Genomic DNA, 16,118 nt, shown 5'->3' on the forward strand with positions numbered 1-16,118 from the left:
GTTATGTTATATAGATTCATATACATTCAAACACAAAAGTTAATTTGAAAGGTAAAATTCCTGACCACTAACTTTAGCAAAAGGATTAGACTATTACAAGCAAATATTTCACCACTTTATACCCATGATGTCTTTTCATTAAAATTAGATCAAAAACTTTATCTTATTCTTTATGAACCAAAACAGAACCACGCATAACATTCTGTGGAAACTCTCCAGTGATCCTTAAGCTAAGACTGTAGGGATGCATGTATAATATTGGTGCGCAAGGTCACACAAGGTCCACAGGTTTATTAACAGCTCACTAACCCAATCACGTGACTAATCTGCTTTATCCAAGTATTAATCCTTTTCAGTGTTCTCTCCAGCTCTCCAGTAGAAGAACAAATGGCAAACAATGGGCAAAAGGTTGTACTTATTACTGGATGCTCCTCTGGAATTGGTTTAAAGATTGCTATAAACCTTGCAAATGATGCCAAGAAACAATATTACGGTAAGTGTTTTGTTAACTAGGTGCTAACTGAAAGAAAAATATTTAATGTTGCACACATATGGATGACTCATGCCTTTTTTCTCAAGGGCAATGAGGAATGGGCAACAAATGCTGGCCTTGCCAGTGATGCTCACATCCCAGGGATGCATAATTTTAAAAAATGTTGTCATGTTACTTTTTAAGTGCATTAAATGGACCTGTTTTTACCTAGAAAAATATAGGAATTATATCTCTACCTTTTACTTAATAGATCTTTTAAAGTTTTTTTTCCACATTGGTATTACAAAGATACGCTCCAAGGGGTATGGTAACATAGTGCTTATGTTACCAGATTACAATCCAGAAGCCTGGACTAATGATCCAGACATGAGTTCAAATCTCACCACAGCATCCAGGGAACTTAAATTCAGTTAGTTAAATAAAAAGCTAGGATCAGTAATGGTGACAATGAAACTAGCAGATTGTTGAAAAAACCATCTGGTTCACTCATGTCCCTTTAAGTAAGAAAATCTGCCAACCTTACCTAGTTTGGCTGACATGTGACTCTAGACCCACAGCAATGAGGTTGACTCTTAGCTGCCCTCTGAAGTGACCTTGCAAGACACACAGATAAAAACAAAAAACTGCGGATGCTGGAAATCCAAAACAAAAATAAAAATACCTGGAAAAACTCAGCAGGTCTAACAGCATCTGCGGAGAGGAACACAGTTAACGTTTCGAGTCCGTATGACTCTGTTGAAGAGTCATACAGACTCGAAACATTAACTGTGTTCCTCTCCGCAGATGCTGTCAGACCTGCTGAGTTTTTCCAGGTATTTTAATTATTGTTTTGCAAGACACACAGTTGTTTTCAAGAAGGCAGCTCATCACCACCTTCTCAAGGGCAATTAGGGATGGGCAATAAATGCCAGTGATACCCACAACACATGGGTGAGTAATAAAAGAATTGTGACAGATATTTTCAGAGGTAGGGCAACACCCAAAACAGAAGAAATTTCTCTGAACATCATAGGTAAATCTAATCTCTGAATATAATCTTAACAATTCATAACTAGATAAGGTTGCATATTACTATTTACGTACTATCTGAATTCCTTGACTCAATTGTTGCCCAATAAAGATGACTGCTCTTCCTTCAGGTACTATGCCCTATGAGGGCATTGGCAACCATGGGCATCCACTGGATTAGTCCACGATTATGCTTGGCAAAGTACTGCAGTGGTTTGCCATTGCTTTCTGCAGTATGGCTGACCAAGAAACTCTTTCACTCTTATTGCCTGCCATCAGGCAAATTGGAAGGATTTATAAGCTGATAATCAACTCATTTGGCCAAGTTATGAATGGACCTCCTTGGCCACCAAATCCTAGAGAGGACTTGAACCTGGAGCTTCTGGCCCAGAGATAGGGATGCGTCACAAGATCTCGTAATGACTCCTATGTAACTGTTATTCTCTATATAAAGGCACACATCTATTTTTGCATGTTTATGGTGGGAACACTACTATATGAAATGTTACAATAGGGTGAAGAGGAGTGAACTGGCTCCCCTCAATTCAGCCTCTTCGTGGTCACAACAAGGGTTTTGGATGTCTTTTCCAAATCCAAATGTATTTTTTTTTACGATCTATGCAGTGAACAATAAGGAGCCAATCACAAGGTTTTCTTGAGTCAAAGAAAGAGCAAGTTTATTAGCTACTAAACCCGAAGAAAAAAAAAAAAGATTTTACACACACAAAAGTATCAGAAGTAAGGAAAGTTAGGGTCCAAATAAAATGTTAAAAGAATATACGATCAAGTCCTTTGCTTGTCCTTGAGGCGTAGATTGTTGAGCTTTGTGGCCATTTTAACATATTTGGTTCCTTTAAAATCCCGGAGTTGAAATGAAGTCCATGTAACTGCATTTGCTGGAGACAATTTCCTTTACTTAATCTGTAATCTGTCTTCCAGAAATCAATGAGTTTCTCCTGAGGTTCGTTCCGATGGACATTCACTATCTCCTGTGCTGGATCTTTAGACTTTAGAGATAGAGCTTAACTTCAGAGAGTGAGAGAGATTCCTTACTGATCCAATAGCAGCTTCTCCAGATTCCCCTCCTGCTTAGCAAACCCAGTTCTTAAAGTTCAGTTTGATTACCATTCTGCTGTAATCATTGCTGTAGAACAAGTAATCTCATTTTGATGTTTCATCTCAGAAACTTTTAACACATTTCATGATAGTAGAAGCCAACAGGAGATGGGGTTCTTTCATCCTCCACAGGGGGTTTGAGTGTCTGTTGGTTGTATATCCTGGCTGGCCAGCAGTTCCCTTTGTCTTAATAGGATTACAGTTAATTAAAGTCCAGCCCTTTGTAGTTTTAATATCTTCAGTTTTGGGTTTTAATGTCTACTGATTACCTGAAATATCTCTCTCTCTTCACACTTCCTGTGTGGGGGGGGTCTTGTTTGTTTTTCTCACCTTCACCTTGGAAGGTGGCCTCGCATTATAGGGCAGAATTTTCTGCTTGATGCGCGGGCCCACACATCAGCACATAAAATGGCGTGTGGTGATGTCGGGCGAGCGTCCCAATGTTACCGTGATATTTCGCTGGGCAGGCGCTCGATGAAGTTTGACGCACACCCGCCATTAATTAATGGATTAGTTATGGCCCTTAACTCGTCAATCAACGACGATTTTAGGCACCTGTGCGATCTTTGGGTCGGCGCAATGGGCAGGCGGGTAAGAGAATTTTTAACAAACCTCATCCATGGGCGGGATAAAAGGGCTTAGTGGGATTGTGAATCTGGTTTGTGAAGTATTTATTGCAGAAAGTTTTTAAAATTTGCCTGTGTGATCTGCAGCAATTCAGAACGAATTCCAGCAGCTTTCTGTGTACTTTGAACCTTCAGGTCAGCAATCTGCAGTCAGTAATCTTAATTGGGCCTGCAGTTTTCCGGAGGGCTCCCCTTAGCCTGGTTATGGATTCTGACATGTCCACTGGAGGCAGCTCTTCTGAGGAGGAAGGGAGGGCTAGAACAAGGAGGAGGCCAGGAGTGCACATTCAGCCTCCAGGGGAGCTACCTTTGAGAGTACAGGCACATGCACAAGGGGTGCAGGGCCAAGAGGTAGTCCAAGGTGGAAGGGACCGCAGAAGACGCCACCATCCTGCTGCCAGGGTATACAGGCAGTGAAGTAGCTACCTCGATATGTATGAGGTGCAGTGCCAAAGGAGGCTCCAACTGTCAAGGGAGACAGTCAACTACATCTATCAGATGGTTGGCCCTGAGATCTCCCCTAACTTTGTGGGCAGACACCCCATGCCAGTGGCTCTGAAGGTCACAGTTGCCCTCAACTTCTATGCCTCTGGCTCCTTCCAGGGCTCGGTGGGTGATCTTTGTGGTGTCTCCCAATCAGCTGTACACACTTGTGTCAAGCAGGTCACAGACATTCTGTTCAGACGTGCATTGACCTTCATCCACTTCCGCTGGGACCAAGCAAGCCAGACACAGCGAGCCAGAGGCTTCGCGGCCATTGCTGGCTTCCCCCGCATCCAGGGTGCTATAGACTGTACACGTGTGGCCATCAATGCGCCAGCAGGTGAGCCCACTTCCTTCGTCAACAGGAAGGGCTTCCACTCCATGAACGTGCAGATGGTGTCTGATCACAGGATGCTGATTCTACAAGTCTGTGCAAGGTACTCAGACAGCTCCCACAACACTGACATCCTCAGACACTCCCAGGTGCCAGGACTCTTCAGTGCTCCGGCTTGGTTTGATGGATGGCTGCTGGGTGACAAGGGCTATCCCCTCAGAAGGTGGCTCATGATGCCTCTCTGTCATCCAATATCAGAAGCTGAGCAGCGGTACATAGGAGCCACGCCTCCACAAGGGCTGTGGTGGAGAGAGCCATCGATCTTCTCAAGATGCGCTTCCGATGCCTGGATCGCTTGGAGGGCTTGCAGGTCCGCGTGTAACCCCAGGAGGACCTGATTGTTCTCCTGGAGGCGCCTCTCCACGAGAGTCGCCACTCTCTCCATGGAGGAAGCATGATGCTCTGCCATGAGGCTCATTGCATCAGTGATGCTCCGCATGGACTCCTCCACCACAGACACCAAGCAAAGCGTAGCCTAATGTATCACTCCCAGATGCTCCCGCACACCCGGCCGCATTTCCTGCAGCTGCTGCATCCCAGACGACTCCAGAGGCACATCATCAGGCACCGACTAAGCATGTGCCTGGCCCCCTGCAGTCCTCCGACTGCTGGTGCCATTGGCACTCTCTGTCTCTGCCAGCTCCTCCAGCGATTGTGAAGTGCCCTCTCCACTGTGCCCCGGGACGCTAGCCGATGTTGCAATGCCCACCAAGGTGCTAGTATCTGCGCTGGTGCCTGCCTTGCTGAAATGGTGTGATGCAGGTGACAGTACAGGCCCCTCAGGTGTGAGACGGGGCATCTGCAATTCCTCCTGGCAGCCATGCTCTGATGATGCTGAAATGAACAACAAGGACAGTAGATCAGTTAGCGTGCACACAGTGACACTTCATCCCTTTCCCCCCTGGCTCATTATGCGCTCAACCTTCCAGAACCTATGGACACGAATATTGGTGGGGAGGCTAATAGTGAGGAGGACACCCTTACATTACAGGTGGATAGTGACAGGCTGGTCAGATGGCCTAAGGAATGCCAAGTGGAAATGTTATGTGGATAAGTGTGAGATGATACACTTGGACAGGACAAACAAGGCACGGGAATACACGATGAATGGTAGGACCATGGAAAGTAAGGAGGATAAGAGGGACCTTGCTGTGCATGTCGACAGGCCCCTTAGAGTAGCGGGACAGATACATAAGGGGCAGAATTTTCTGCCTGTCGGGTGGGCAGGCCCGACCCAATCTCCGGCAGGCGGGGTAGCCGATACCTGCCGGAGAAGCGGGCCCCGCCGCCATTTTAAGTGGGCGGGCCAATTAAGGCCCGCCCAGCATGACGTCCACCGGGAAGCGCTACGCGCTTCCTGTGCGGGCGGGGGAATTCCCCAAAAGCGAGATTGCGCTCTTTCGTGCATGCGCACGAAAGAGCGCACATCTCCCTAAGGCTAAGTGCTGCCTCAGGATGATCGCTGAAAGGTTTTCACACTTTAAAAATAGAAAAATCAAAAAATTATTAACATGTCCCCCTCATGTGACAATGTCGCACAAGATGGGACATGTTAATAAATTTCACTCAAACTTTAATAAACTTTTTTAAACCCTACATGAAATCTCATCCCGCCGGTGGATGAGGTTTCATGTTTTTTCAGAAGCCCGCAAGGGCTCCCCGGCCTGCCCACCAACCTAAAGGTTGGACGGGCAGGTCCTTTAATTGTTTTAATTATCCTGTCAATGGCCTCAATTGGCCATTGACAGGTCGGCGGGCGGACAGCTGATTTGGCTGTGCCCCCACCTTCCTGAAGATTTAAATGGGGCGGGATGACATCATGGGTTCCCCCCAACGTCATCCCACGTCACTTTCGCGTCGGCGAGCGGGCCCCACCCTCTGCTCGCCGACGGAAAAATTTAGCCCAAGGCGTTTAAGAAGGTAGGTGCCATACTTGCCTCTATTAGCCGAGGAATATAATATACGAGCAGGGAGGTAATGTTCCAAGTACAGAAAACGCTGCCTAGGCCACAGCTATGGTTCTGCGTGCTGTTGTGAAATGCGCTTCACAGAGAGATGTGATTGGAGTGGAGAGAGTGCAGAGGTCATTGACCAAAATGCTGGCTGGGCTGGAGAATTTGACTTATGAGGAGACATAGCATAGACGGAGGTTATTTCCCCTGGAGCAGAGGGGATTGAGGGGTGACATTATTGAGGTTTATAAAATTATGAGGGGCATAGATAGGGTCAATAGAAAGGAACCTTTCCCTTTGGCGGAGGGATGAGTAACCAGGTGGCATTGATTTAAGGTAAGGGGCATGAGGTTGACAGGTGATGGGATGAGCAACTTTTGCAACAGAGTGTGTTGGGAATGTGGAACGCACTGCCTGAAAGGGTGGTGGACGCAGAAACCCTCCTAACACGTAATAAGTATTTGGATGTGCAGTTGTGATGCCATGGTATACAAAGCCATGGGCATAGTGCTAAGAAATGGAATTAGGAAACTTAGGAAGGTGTTTGATGCGCGCATCCTTGAAGGGCCGAGGGACCATTTTCTATGATCCACGCCTCTGACTCTATCACTCTGTGACCGAGCAATGTTGCAACAATAACAAATTAAACAATCATCAGTGCTATGGATGTTGGGAGGACATTGTGGATCTCACTGTTGGCCTCAAATACCTGGCCGTTCCACCCCAGCCTCACCGACGCCAGCTGACCTGGGCGCATGGTGCCTCTCAAGCTCTAGGGCCTCCTTTTCGAAGTGGCTTAACACCATCAGGTGAGCCTGGCTGCCTCCAGTCCTCAAACACTCAGATGCATCATGAGCATTCTTCTGAAAAACAGAAAAGACCATTCATTGTGGCAATTTGCACATGGACTCTGCACACGTACGCTACACCACAACCACAGTGGCCCATATCAGGCCTTCAGTGCCTCCTCTCCCCACTACTGCTGATCAGTCACACAAAGATAGTATAGTATGCCTGCTCCCAACAACCCCCCCCCCCACCCAGTGGCCACCTTGGACACATTCTGCATACATCACTTTAGGAAACACATGGTCTTTACTCCCATAGCAAGGAGGCACAACTACGTGCAGCGCCGAGGGCAGCAGGTGGTTCTTGGCCACGACACCTTGAGGCTCCCCTTCCACAATCTCACCACCGTGAATAAGACATGTGTTGGAGTTCTGAGTATGTGCCTAGCTGCATCTCCTGCAGGTTGCCCCAGACTAGTCATGTGTGACTAAGACCAACACATGGTGCGGGGGAGAACTCATCTCCTCATGAACCACTCAGGCTGATCTAAGCATGGGCACTATCTGCTTGCCCACCCAGCGTACGAGAAATGCCCAACATGATTCAATGTAGTCACGACAGTAAGACTTGGAGTGGTTGGGGGCGGGGGCCTCAAAGGCTAAGGCTACCTGCTGGATTAAATGCCCAATGCCAACATGGTACTCATCCTTCCAGAGCGCAACAAATTGTTGCATCACGTCGCGGGAGCTCACCACCTCTTCCCAGGCATGTTTGGTCATGTAGGGGGGGCCTCCTCCTCCCATCCTGGGGGACCAACACCTCCCGCTTCCACTTCCTCGAGGGGGGTAGCAAGGCAGTCATCAGAAAAGTGAGGGGCGCATTGGCCCCCAGCTGGCCTACCCTGCAGCCTGCCCTGCTCCTCTGCCCTTCCCTCCAGCGTGCCCTGCTCAGCCGACCCCCTGCGGTGTGACCTGGAACTGGCCATTGTGAGCAGCCTACAGGAGGCTGCCAGGCCTTCCTTTAAACAGACTGCCGGGTCGCCACTGGACCTGGCCGTCTGCACATTCCCACTATTCACAGGAGTCAGCAAATATGCTTGGCGGGCCTTAATTGGACCGCCTGCGCAAAATGGCAGTGCGAACCTGATCACAGGCACCGATCGGGTCCGTGCCTGCCTGCGGCCGCTCCAGCTCCACCCGCCCAACAGGCAGAAAATTCTGCCCATAAAGTAATTTGTGCTGCCTCATTTCAAATTACAGAAGTTCAGTTGAAGGTTTTTTTTAAACCATTTTTCAAAAAATAAAGAGCTGTGACTTCATGACAGAAAACACACCAAAGGTTTTGAACGATCACTTTTGTCAGCGATACTATAAATTCACATTTCATTTATTATTTGGAACTAATAATCCACTTCTGTTTTATTTTTAAAACTAATTTGAAAACTTTAAAATGGGATAAAATGCTTTCTGACCTTCGTGGTACAGCTCACAGTTAATCTGGAGCACAGTTAAATGACTACATTTTTTTGTTTTCAGGAAATTAAATTTCAGCGGCATGATTTTTCACGTTTTGAAGTTAATTGACGGAAAATGCATGCACATAGGGCAAGCATTCATGCTAAGAGCACGCAGACTGAAAACTGATCCTGTGATATTTATCAGCTCACCTATTACATTCTTTAAGGCCTCTGTGTAACGCCTGTGGGAAAAGGCAGGTAATTGCAAGTAGTTTCAAACTCAGAGGTAAATTGCAACACACACGCACATCTTCAAAGTAACCTTGAAAGAAAAAGACAGACAATAGCATTGAACTGTAATTTATATGCAATTACAGTTCTCCTCTCTGATTCGCTTGAGGAGTAAATGAGTAGCTATAATTACCTGGATAGAAATATATGATACAAATTGACATATTCTGTAAATCAGATTTATTTGTACACAAGTACATATATTAGTAAATAAACTTTCTGCCATTATTTGAGAACCCTTTTTTAATGTAAGTGAAGTTACCTGATAGAGACAAATTTACCATAAAAATTACTTACATTTTGATATAAAAATTTGAGCTGGTGATGACTGATTTCCATCAGAACTATCTAATAATTTCCATGTCCTTGGGTGACCAGTTTTATATATTTTCAGTTCACACATTGTGACATTAAAGCACACATCAATACTACAGTACTAAGGCTATTAAAACTGAATAGCAATCCTGAACTACTAAACCATATATTAACATATTTTAATAAAAATACTTATGACTACTCAATCTATCATTCTTCCTCCCATTTTCTCATTATAATGTATCAGTACTATTCTGAGTCCAGAATTTTACACCCTACCCCAGGAGTGGGCTAGCAGGGCATGGGAAAGGAGAAAATCAGGTGGGATGACAGGGGCGCAGTGCCCATCGCCTAGTCATCCTGCTGGTATTTTACCAGCAGTGGAGTACGTGTCAGGCAGCCCACGTTGGACCAATTGAGGCCCTTAAATGGCCTAATTAAAAACCACTTAAGGGCCTCCTCCTGCCGCCGCTGTATTTTACCAGCAGTGGAGGGGCACACGCTGCATGGTGAGTCCACCAGGGCATGCGGGCTTGGAGCGGGGGGTTCTGCCTCAGCAGAAAGAGCAGCCCACACCTGCTTACTCCATCTGCCTTTCTGCAGCTTGTCCAGGTTAGGCTGACTGATCCCAGAGAGGCTGCCCCACCTACCTTGTGTTCCAGCCTCTAACTATGCTCCTGGTCAAGGACTGACTCAAGACCCAGTAATGGCCAATGCGTCTGGTGGCGTTACTGGGACTACAGCACTACTGGCAGTCTAATTGGTTGGTAGCTCTTGGCAGGGCAGTTGAGTCTCCAGAAAGAGTTTGAACAACGGTTTTTGTGAATTTTCAGCGGACAGTAGTTTAGGCATGGTCAGGAGAGACTTCCTTAGCTAAGAGTGGTTGAAATGTAGAACTTGCTACCACATGGAATAGTTGCGGTGAATAGCAGAGATGCATTTAAGGGGAAGCTAGATAAACACACGATGGAGAAAATAGAAGGGTATGCTGATATAGTGAAATGAGGTAGATTAGGGGAAGGCCCGTGTGAAGCATAAACACCAGGATAGACCAGTTGGGCTGAATGACCTGTGAATTCTAGGTAATTTTGCTTAAAACTATGTATTGAACCATATAGTAATTTCAGTTACTGAGAAAAAAAGCTGCAGACAAAATTTATTTCCAAAAAGCACTTCAACTGACTTCTGGATCATGCAGTGCCACCGACTAGTTACATATAATCACTGCAGGCCTGTATTGTTGTTTAACGTTGGAATTCCTATTTTAACGTCAGCTTGTGATGTGACTGGTAAAAGCTACATATATAACAGTTCAAATCACATTTGGATCTAGATTAGAAATGTTTGTGTCATAGATGAACTGTATAGTTCTTTGAAACCAAGGCTCTGTCTAACCTTTCAGTAGGATGTAAAAGATTCCATGGCTACATTCAAAGAAGAACAGGGGAGTTCTCTCCAATGCCGAGCCAATATTTATCCCTCAACAGACATCACAAAAACAGATTTTCTGATCATTGTCACATTGCTGTTCATGGGAGTTTGTTGTGTGCAAGTGGCTATTGCATTTCCTACTTTACAACAATGACTACAATTTTTAAAAAAACATAATTGTCTGTAAAGTACTTTAGAATGACCAACAGCCATGAAAGGCACTATAGAAATGCAAATCTTTCTTTGTGATTCAATGACACAGGAAGTGAAAAGTTGGTCAGGAAGTGCAAGTGAACGGGCAATAATGGTGATACACTTTTTTAAAAATTTTCTTTTCAAAACAGTTATTGCTACCATGAGAAATTTAAACAGGAAAGGACAGCTAGAAGCAGCTGCTGGAGATACACTGAACAAGACATTACATATCAGCCAGCTTGATGTCTGCAGTGATCAATCTGTGACAGAATGCCTCAATAATATTCAAGATAGAAGAATTGACATACTGGGTAAGGAAATGAAGCATGACATATCTTCAATTGTAAACGTGCCCAAATGCTTTATTTTTTGGTTGCTTCATCCACAAGATCACTAACTGCACCCACCAGGCCATGTAACTTTGTTGATAGCTTGCAAACTTTGCAAACCGTGACTTGGAACTTTTGTGCACGAAGCTCTTAAATTTTCTTGTGTATCAAGCTCTTGTATTTGGGACTTGACATTTGTATGTTGAAGTTTCAATTTTGTGCATTTATTCTGTATGGGAGTTTAGAATTTGTATATGTGCCCCCTCTCTCCATCCCACTTTTGTGCACAATGGTTCACTTTTCACTGTAATCATATCATAAATGGCCAACTCTACAGTTGTGACACTGATATCTCAACTTCAAAACGTTGGGGTGTCTCTGGTCTACCAAACCTATGCTACAAGGAACTTATGTTGGGATGCAAGACTACTTCAGAATTTGCACTAAATCATGTGCAATATACAGTGTCTGTATTGTATTTCAGTGAGTGAGAAAGGAAAGAGCAGGATCAAGACATAACTAGTACAATAGTACAGACCATGAGTTTGGGAGGTGTCTAGTTCCATTTTTACTTGCTCTCTCAAGGTTTTCTTCAACAAGAATGTCCAAGGTGACCTCCTTAAGAGGGAGTCAAAGGCTGAAATTTCTGGGAGCTCCTCCAGTTCAGGCTTACATGATTCTCATGGAAACCAAAATAATTTAATTTACCCAACAACCTCAATGAGAACACCACTGGACAAAATTTCACTTTTTGTAACTTTTACTTTAACAATCAAACCAAAATGAACGTAAATCAAACATGAATTAACAGGCAATTGTGGTCAATGCAAACTACAAATTACACATTAATTAGCAGATACAACAAAGATAGGTCACGCGGATATACTGGGCAGTCCACTTAGCATATATGACTCCAATTTCAGCCACAAAGTCCTTCAAAGTTCCAATTTCCTCAGGTAGAATTTCAATTTTCTTTACAACTTTTTTGAAATACAGCAAATTCTTAACATCATAAATATTTTAAAAAATACGTTACATGCTCTACAGGTACTTTGTCTTGTCATCTTCTACAACTATACATCTCGTAGTTACAAAATCATAAGGGCTTAACCACTAATAAAACTAAACATTTTTAAAAATTTATTCATGGAATGTGGACATCGCTGACTAGGCCAGTATTTATTGCCCATCCCTAATTGCCCTTGAGAAGGTGGTGGTGTGTTGCCTTCTTGAACCGCAGGAGTCCATGTGGTGTAGGTACACACCCACAATGCTGTTAGGAGGAAGTTCCAGAATTTTGAACCAGCAACAGTGAAGGAACAGTGATATAGTTCCAAGTCAGGATGGTGAGTGGCTTGGAGGGAAACTTCCAGGTGGTGGCGATCACATGTGTCTGCTGCGCTTGTTCTTTTGGATGGTAGCGGTCATGGGTTTGGAAGGTGCTGTGAAAGGAGCCTTGGTGAGTTCCTGCAGTGTATCTTGTAAATGGTACACAGTGCTGCCACTGTTCGTCGGTGATGAAAGGAGCGGATGTTTGTGGATGGGTGCCAATCAAGCGAGCTGCTTTGTCCTGGATGGTGTCAAGCTTCATGAGTGTTGTAGGAGCTGCACTCATCGAGGCAAGTGGAGAGCATTTCATCACACTCCTGACTTGTGCCTTGTAGATGGTGGACAGGCTTTGGGGAGTCAGGAGGTGAGTTACTCGCCGCAGGATTCCTAGCCTCTGTGGCTCTTGTAGCCACAGTATTTATATAGCTGGTCCAGTTCAGTTTCTGGTCAATGGTAACCCCTAGGATGTTGATAGTGGGAGATTCAGCAATGATAATGGCACTGAATGTCAAGGGGCAATGGTTAGATCCTCTCTTGCTGGAGATGGTCATTGGCTGGCACTTGTGTGGCGCGAATGTTACTTGCCACTTGTCAGCCCAAGCCTGGATATTGTCCAGGTCTTGTTACATTTGGACATGGATTTTTTCAGTATCTGAGGAATTGCTAATGATGAACACTGTGCAATCATCAGCAAACACCACCACTTCTGACCTTCTGATGGAAGGAGGGCCATTGATGAAGCAGCTGAAGATGGTTGGGCCTAGAACAGTACCCTGAGGAACTCCTGCAGCGATGTCCTGCAACTGAGATGATTGACCTCTCACAGCCATCTTCCTTTGTGCTAGGTATGACTCCAATCAGCGAAGAGTCCCCCCCACCACCGATTCCCATTGACTCTAGTTTTCCTAGGGCTCCTTGATGTCATTAAATGCCACTTTGATGTCAAGGGCAGTTGCTCTCACCTCACCTCTGGAGTTCAGCTCTTTTGTCCAAGTTTGTAGCAAGGCTGTAATGAGGTCAGGAGCTGAGTGACCCTGGAGGAACCCAAACATGTCAGTGAGCAAACATTGATAGCACTGTTGATGGTCCCTTCCATCACTTTACTGATGAGCGAGAGTAGACTGATGGGGCCAACTTGGATTTGCCCTGCTTTTTGTGCACAGGACATACATAGGCAATTTCCCACATTGCCAGGTAGATGCTAGTGTTGTTGCTGTACTGGAACAGTTTGGCTAGGGGCGCGGCAAGTTCTGGAGCACAAGTCTTCAGTACTATTGCCGGAATATTGTCAGGGACCATAGCCTTTACAGTATCCAGTGCCTTCAGCAGTTTCTTGATATCACATGGAATGAATCCAATTGGCTGAAGACTGGCAGCCGTGCTGCTGGGGACCTCCAGAGGATGCAGAGATGGATCATCCACTTGGCACTTCTAGCTGAAGACTGTTGCAAATGCTTCAGCCTTATCTTTTGCATTGATGTGCTGGGCTCCCCCATCATTAAGGATGGGGATATTTGTGGAGCTCATTCCACCAGTGAGCTGGTTAATTGTTCACCACCATTCACGACTGGATGTGGCAGGACTGCTGAGTTTAGATTTAATCCATTGGCTGTGGAATCTCTTAGCTCTGTCTATCGCTTGCTACTTCAGCTGTGTGGCATGCAAGTAGTCTCGTGTTGTAGCTTCACCAGGTTGATACCTCATTCTGAGGTATGCCCGGTGCTGCTCTTAACATGCCCTCCTGCACTCTTCATTGAACCAGGGTTGATCCTCTGGCTTGGTGGTAATGGTAGAGTGGGGAATATGCCAGGCTTTGAGGTTACAAATGGTGGTTGAGTACAAATCTGCCTCTGCTGATGGCCACAGCACCTCATGGCTGCCCAGTCTTGAGCTGCTAGGTCTGTTCAAAATCCATCCCATTTAGCACAGTGGTAATGTCACACAACACAATAGAGGGTATCCTCAATGTGAAGGTGGGACTTTATCTCCGCAAGGTGGTCACTCCTACCAATATTGTCATGGACAGATGCATCATGATAGGCAGGATAGTGAGGATGAGGTCAAGTACATTCTACCCTCTTGTTGGTTCCCTAACCACCTGCCGCAGACCCAATCTAGCAACTATGTCCTTTAGGACTCAGCCAGCTACCGATGGACATTGAAGTCCCCCACCCAGTGTACATCTTGCGCCCTTCCCACCCTCAGTGCTTCATGGGGTCCAGAGGACTCCCGGGGCAACTCCCTCCCAACAGCATACCACTGTGCTGCCACCTTTGCTGGGTCTGTCCTGCTAGTGGGACAGGACATACCCAGGGATGGTGATGGTGTTGTCTGGGACATTATCTGTAGGGTATGATTCCATGAGTATGACTATGTCAGGCTGTTGATTGACTAGTCTGTGAACCAAATTTGGCACTAGCTCCCAGATATTATTAACATTTCTTTATTGACTTTTCTTTTGCAGTTTGATACAACTGAGTGGCTTGCTAGGCCATTTCAGAGGGCATTTAAGAATCAACCAGATTGCTGTGGAGTAATATGTAGGTCAGACCAGGCAAGGCAGTAGATTTCCTTCTCTAAAGGGAGGACATTAGTGAACTAGATGGGGTTTTACAACAATCAATTCATGGTCATCATTTAATTCCATATTTTCACTGAATTCAGATTTCACCATCTGCCATGGTGGGATTCAAACCTGGGTCCCCAGATCATTACCCTGAGTCTCTGGATTACTAGCCCAGTGACAATAGCACTGCATTACCGCCTCCCCCGTAAAGAATGTGACAATTAGGGTTCAGAGATCAACTTGCATGAATTCTCAGAGTTCCAATTTTTCTGAAAACAAGAGTTATTTTATGCTGCTCGATTCACTTTCTTCCATTCATCTTGCAAGATCCTCCTTTTCATTTTGCATAATCTTTGTGGTTCTTTCGTGTTCTTTAAGATATTGTAACTTATGTGTTCATGAACAGTGTGCTGAAGCTGTCTGCATGTTGTCTCCAGCTTTTTTTTCACCTGCTGACCTTCCTGTTGACATTTCTTTGTTTGTTGCCTGCATTTTTCCTCATATGGCTGTTATTGGGAATTGAAGTTTTCCTTTCTGGAAACCAGTTCGTATTTGGTTTCTCTTTGATGTATAAAATTTCTCAGCTTACGTTGTATATGAAACATTCCAAATCATTCTGTTCAGGTTCTGCTTCTGGTCCCCATTTTCTTCCACGTCTACATGCTTTTTAATGTCCAAGTCTCTATCCAGATTTGCATCTGGAACTGACCCATCTGGTTCAGATTCAGCAGCATTTTCATCTGTAAGTTCTTATTTATAAATTGGCCATTCTTTTTGCTCCTCCAGGAGACTGAAGTTTAATTCTGCTTCCTATTGTGCAAGCAGCTCATTTTTCTGCCAGGTAAAGACCTCCTTAGCTGCTTTAAGGACTTTATTGAGTTCATTTCGATGCTCAGCTAAAAAGGCTTGATAATCCTTTTCATTTAGTTAATTCATTTTATTGATCTCTTATTGTTTTCACTGAGCTCAAACTTTTGCCAGCATTAGCAACTGCTGCTGCTTCTTTCTGAAGTTCTAATTTGCCAAGAAGAAATATTTTCCCTGGAACTCTGCAGTTATAACAATGGACCCAGCTTTCTCAATTTCTTCTAAAGCATGTTTTTGTTTCATTGTTTGTCATCTGTTTTGAATACCATTGCTATCTGCTTTGCCACATCTTGTTCATGCTTTCTCTCCCATTTCTTCCCCTTAATTTGTAAAGTGGTTCTGTATTCAGGCAAGTTAGTCAATTCTTCCAACCAACAACCACTAGCTTTTGTTAAAGCTGTTTCAACCAGTTTGGTTGCATTATCTTCATACTTTTTCTGCCATTCTAGTTCAAGTTATTTTAAGGCCTTTCCAACTA

At 44.8% G+C, this 16,118-nt stretch overlaps 1 protein-coding gene across 1 annotated transcript in view; it reads left to right on the forward strand.

The window, feature by feature from the left end:
- Positions 1–346: 346 nt before the first annotated feature.
- Positions 347–16,118, forward strand: part of LOC144668917 (retinol dehydrogenase 8-like) — a 39,935-nt gene continuing 24,163 nt past the window's right edge. Inside the window, exons 1-2 of the mRNA XM_078531390.1 lie at positions 347–493; positions 10,699–10,860. Of these exons, the coding sequence (XP_078387516.1) occupies positions 388–493; positions 10,699–10,860 (268 nt within the window). The 5' untranslated portion in view covers positions 347–387. The remainder of the gene's footprint in view (positions 494–10,698; positions 10,861–16,118) is intronic.

The sequence above is a fragment of the Cetorhinus maximus genome, chromosome 28, assembly GCF_964194155.1.
Source record: "Cetorhinus maximus chromosome 28, sCetMax3.hap1.1, whole genome shotgun sequence".
Taxonomy (NCBI): domain Eukaryota; kingdom Metazoa; phylum Chordata; class Chondrichthyes; order Lamniformes; family Cetorhinidae; genus Cetorhinus; species Cetorhinus maximus.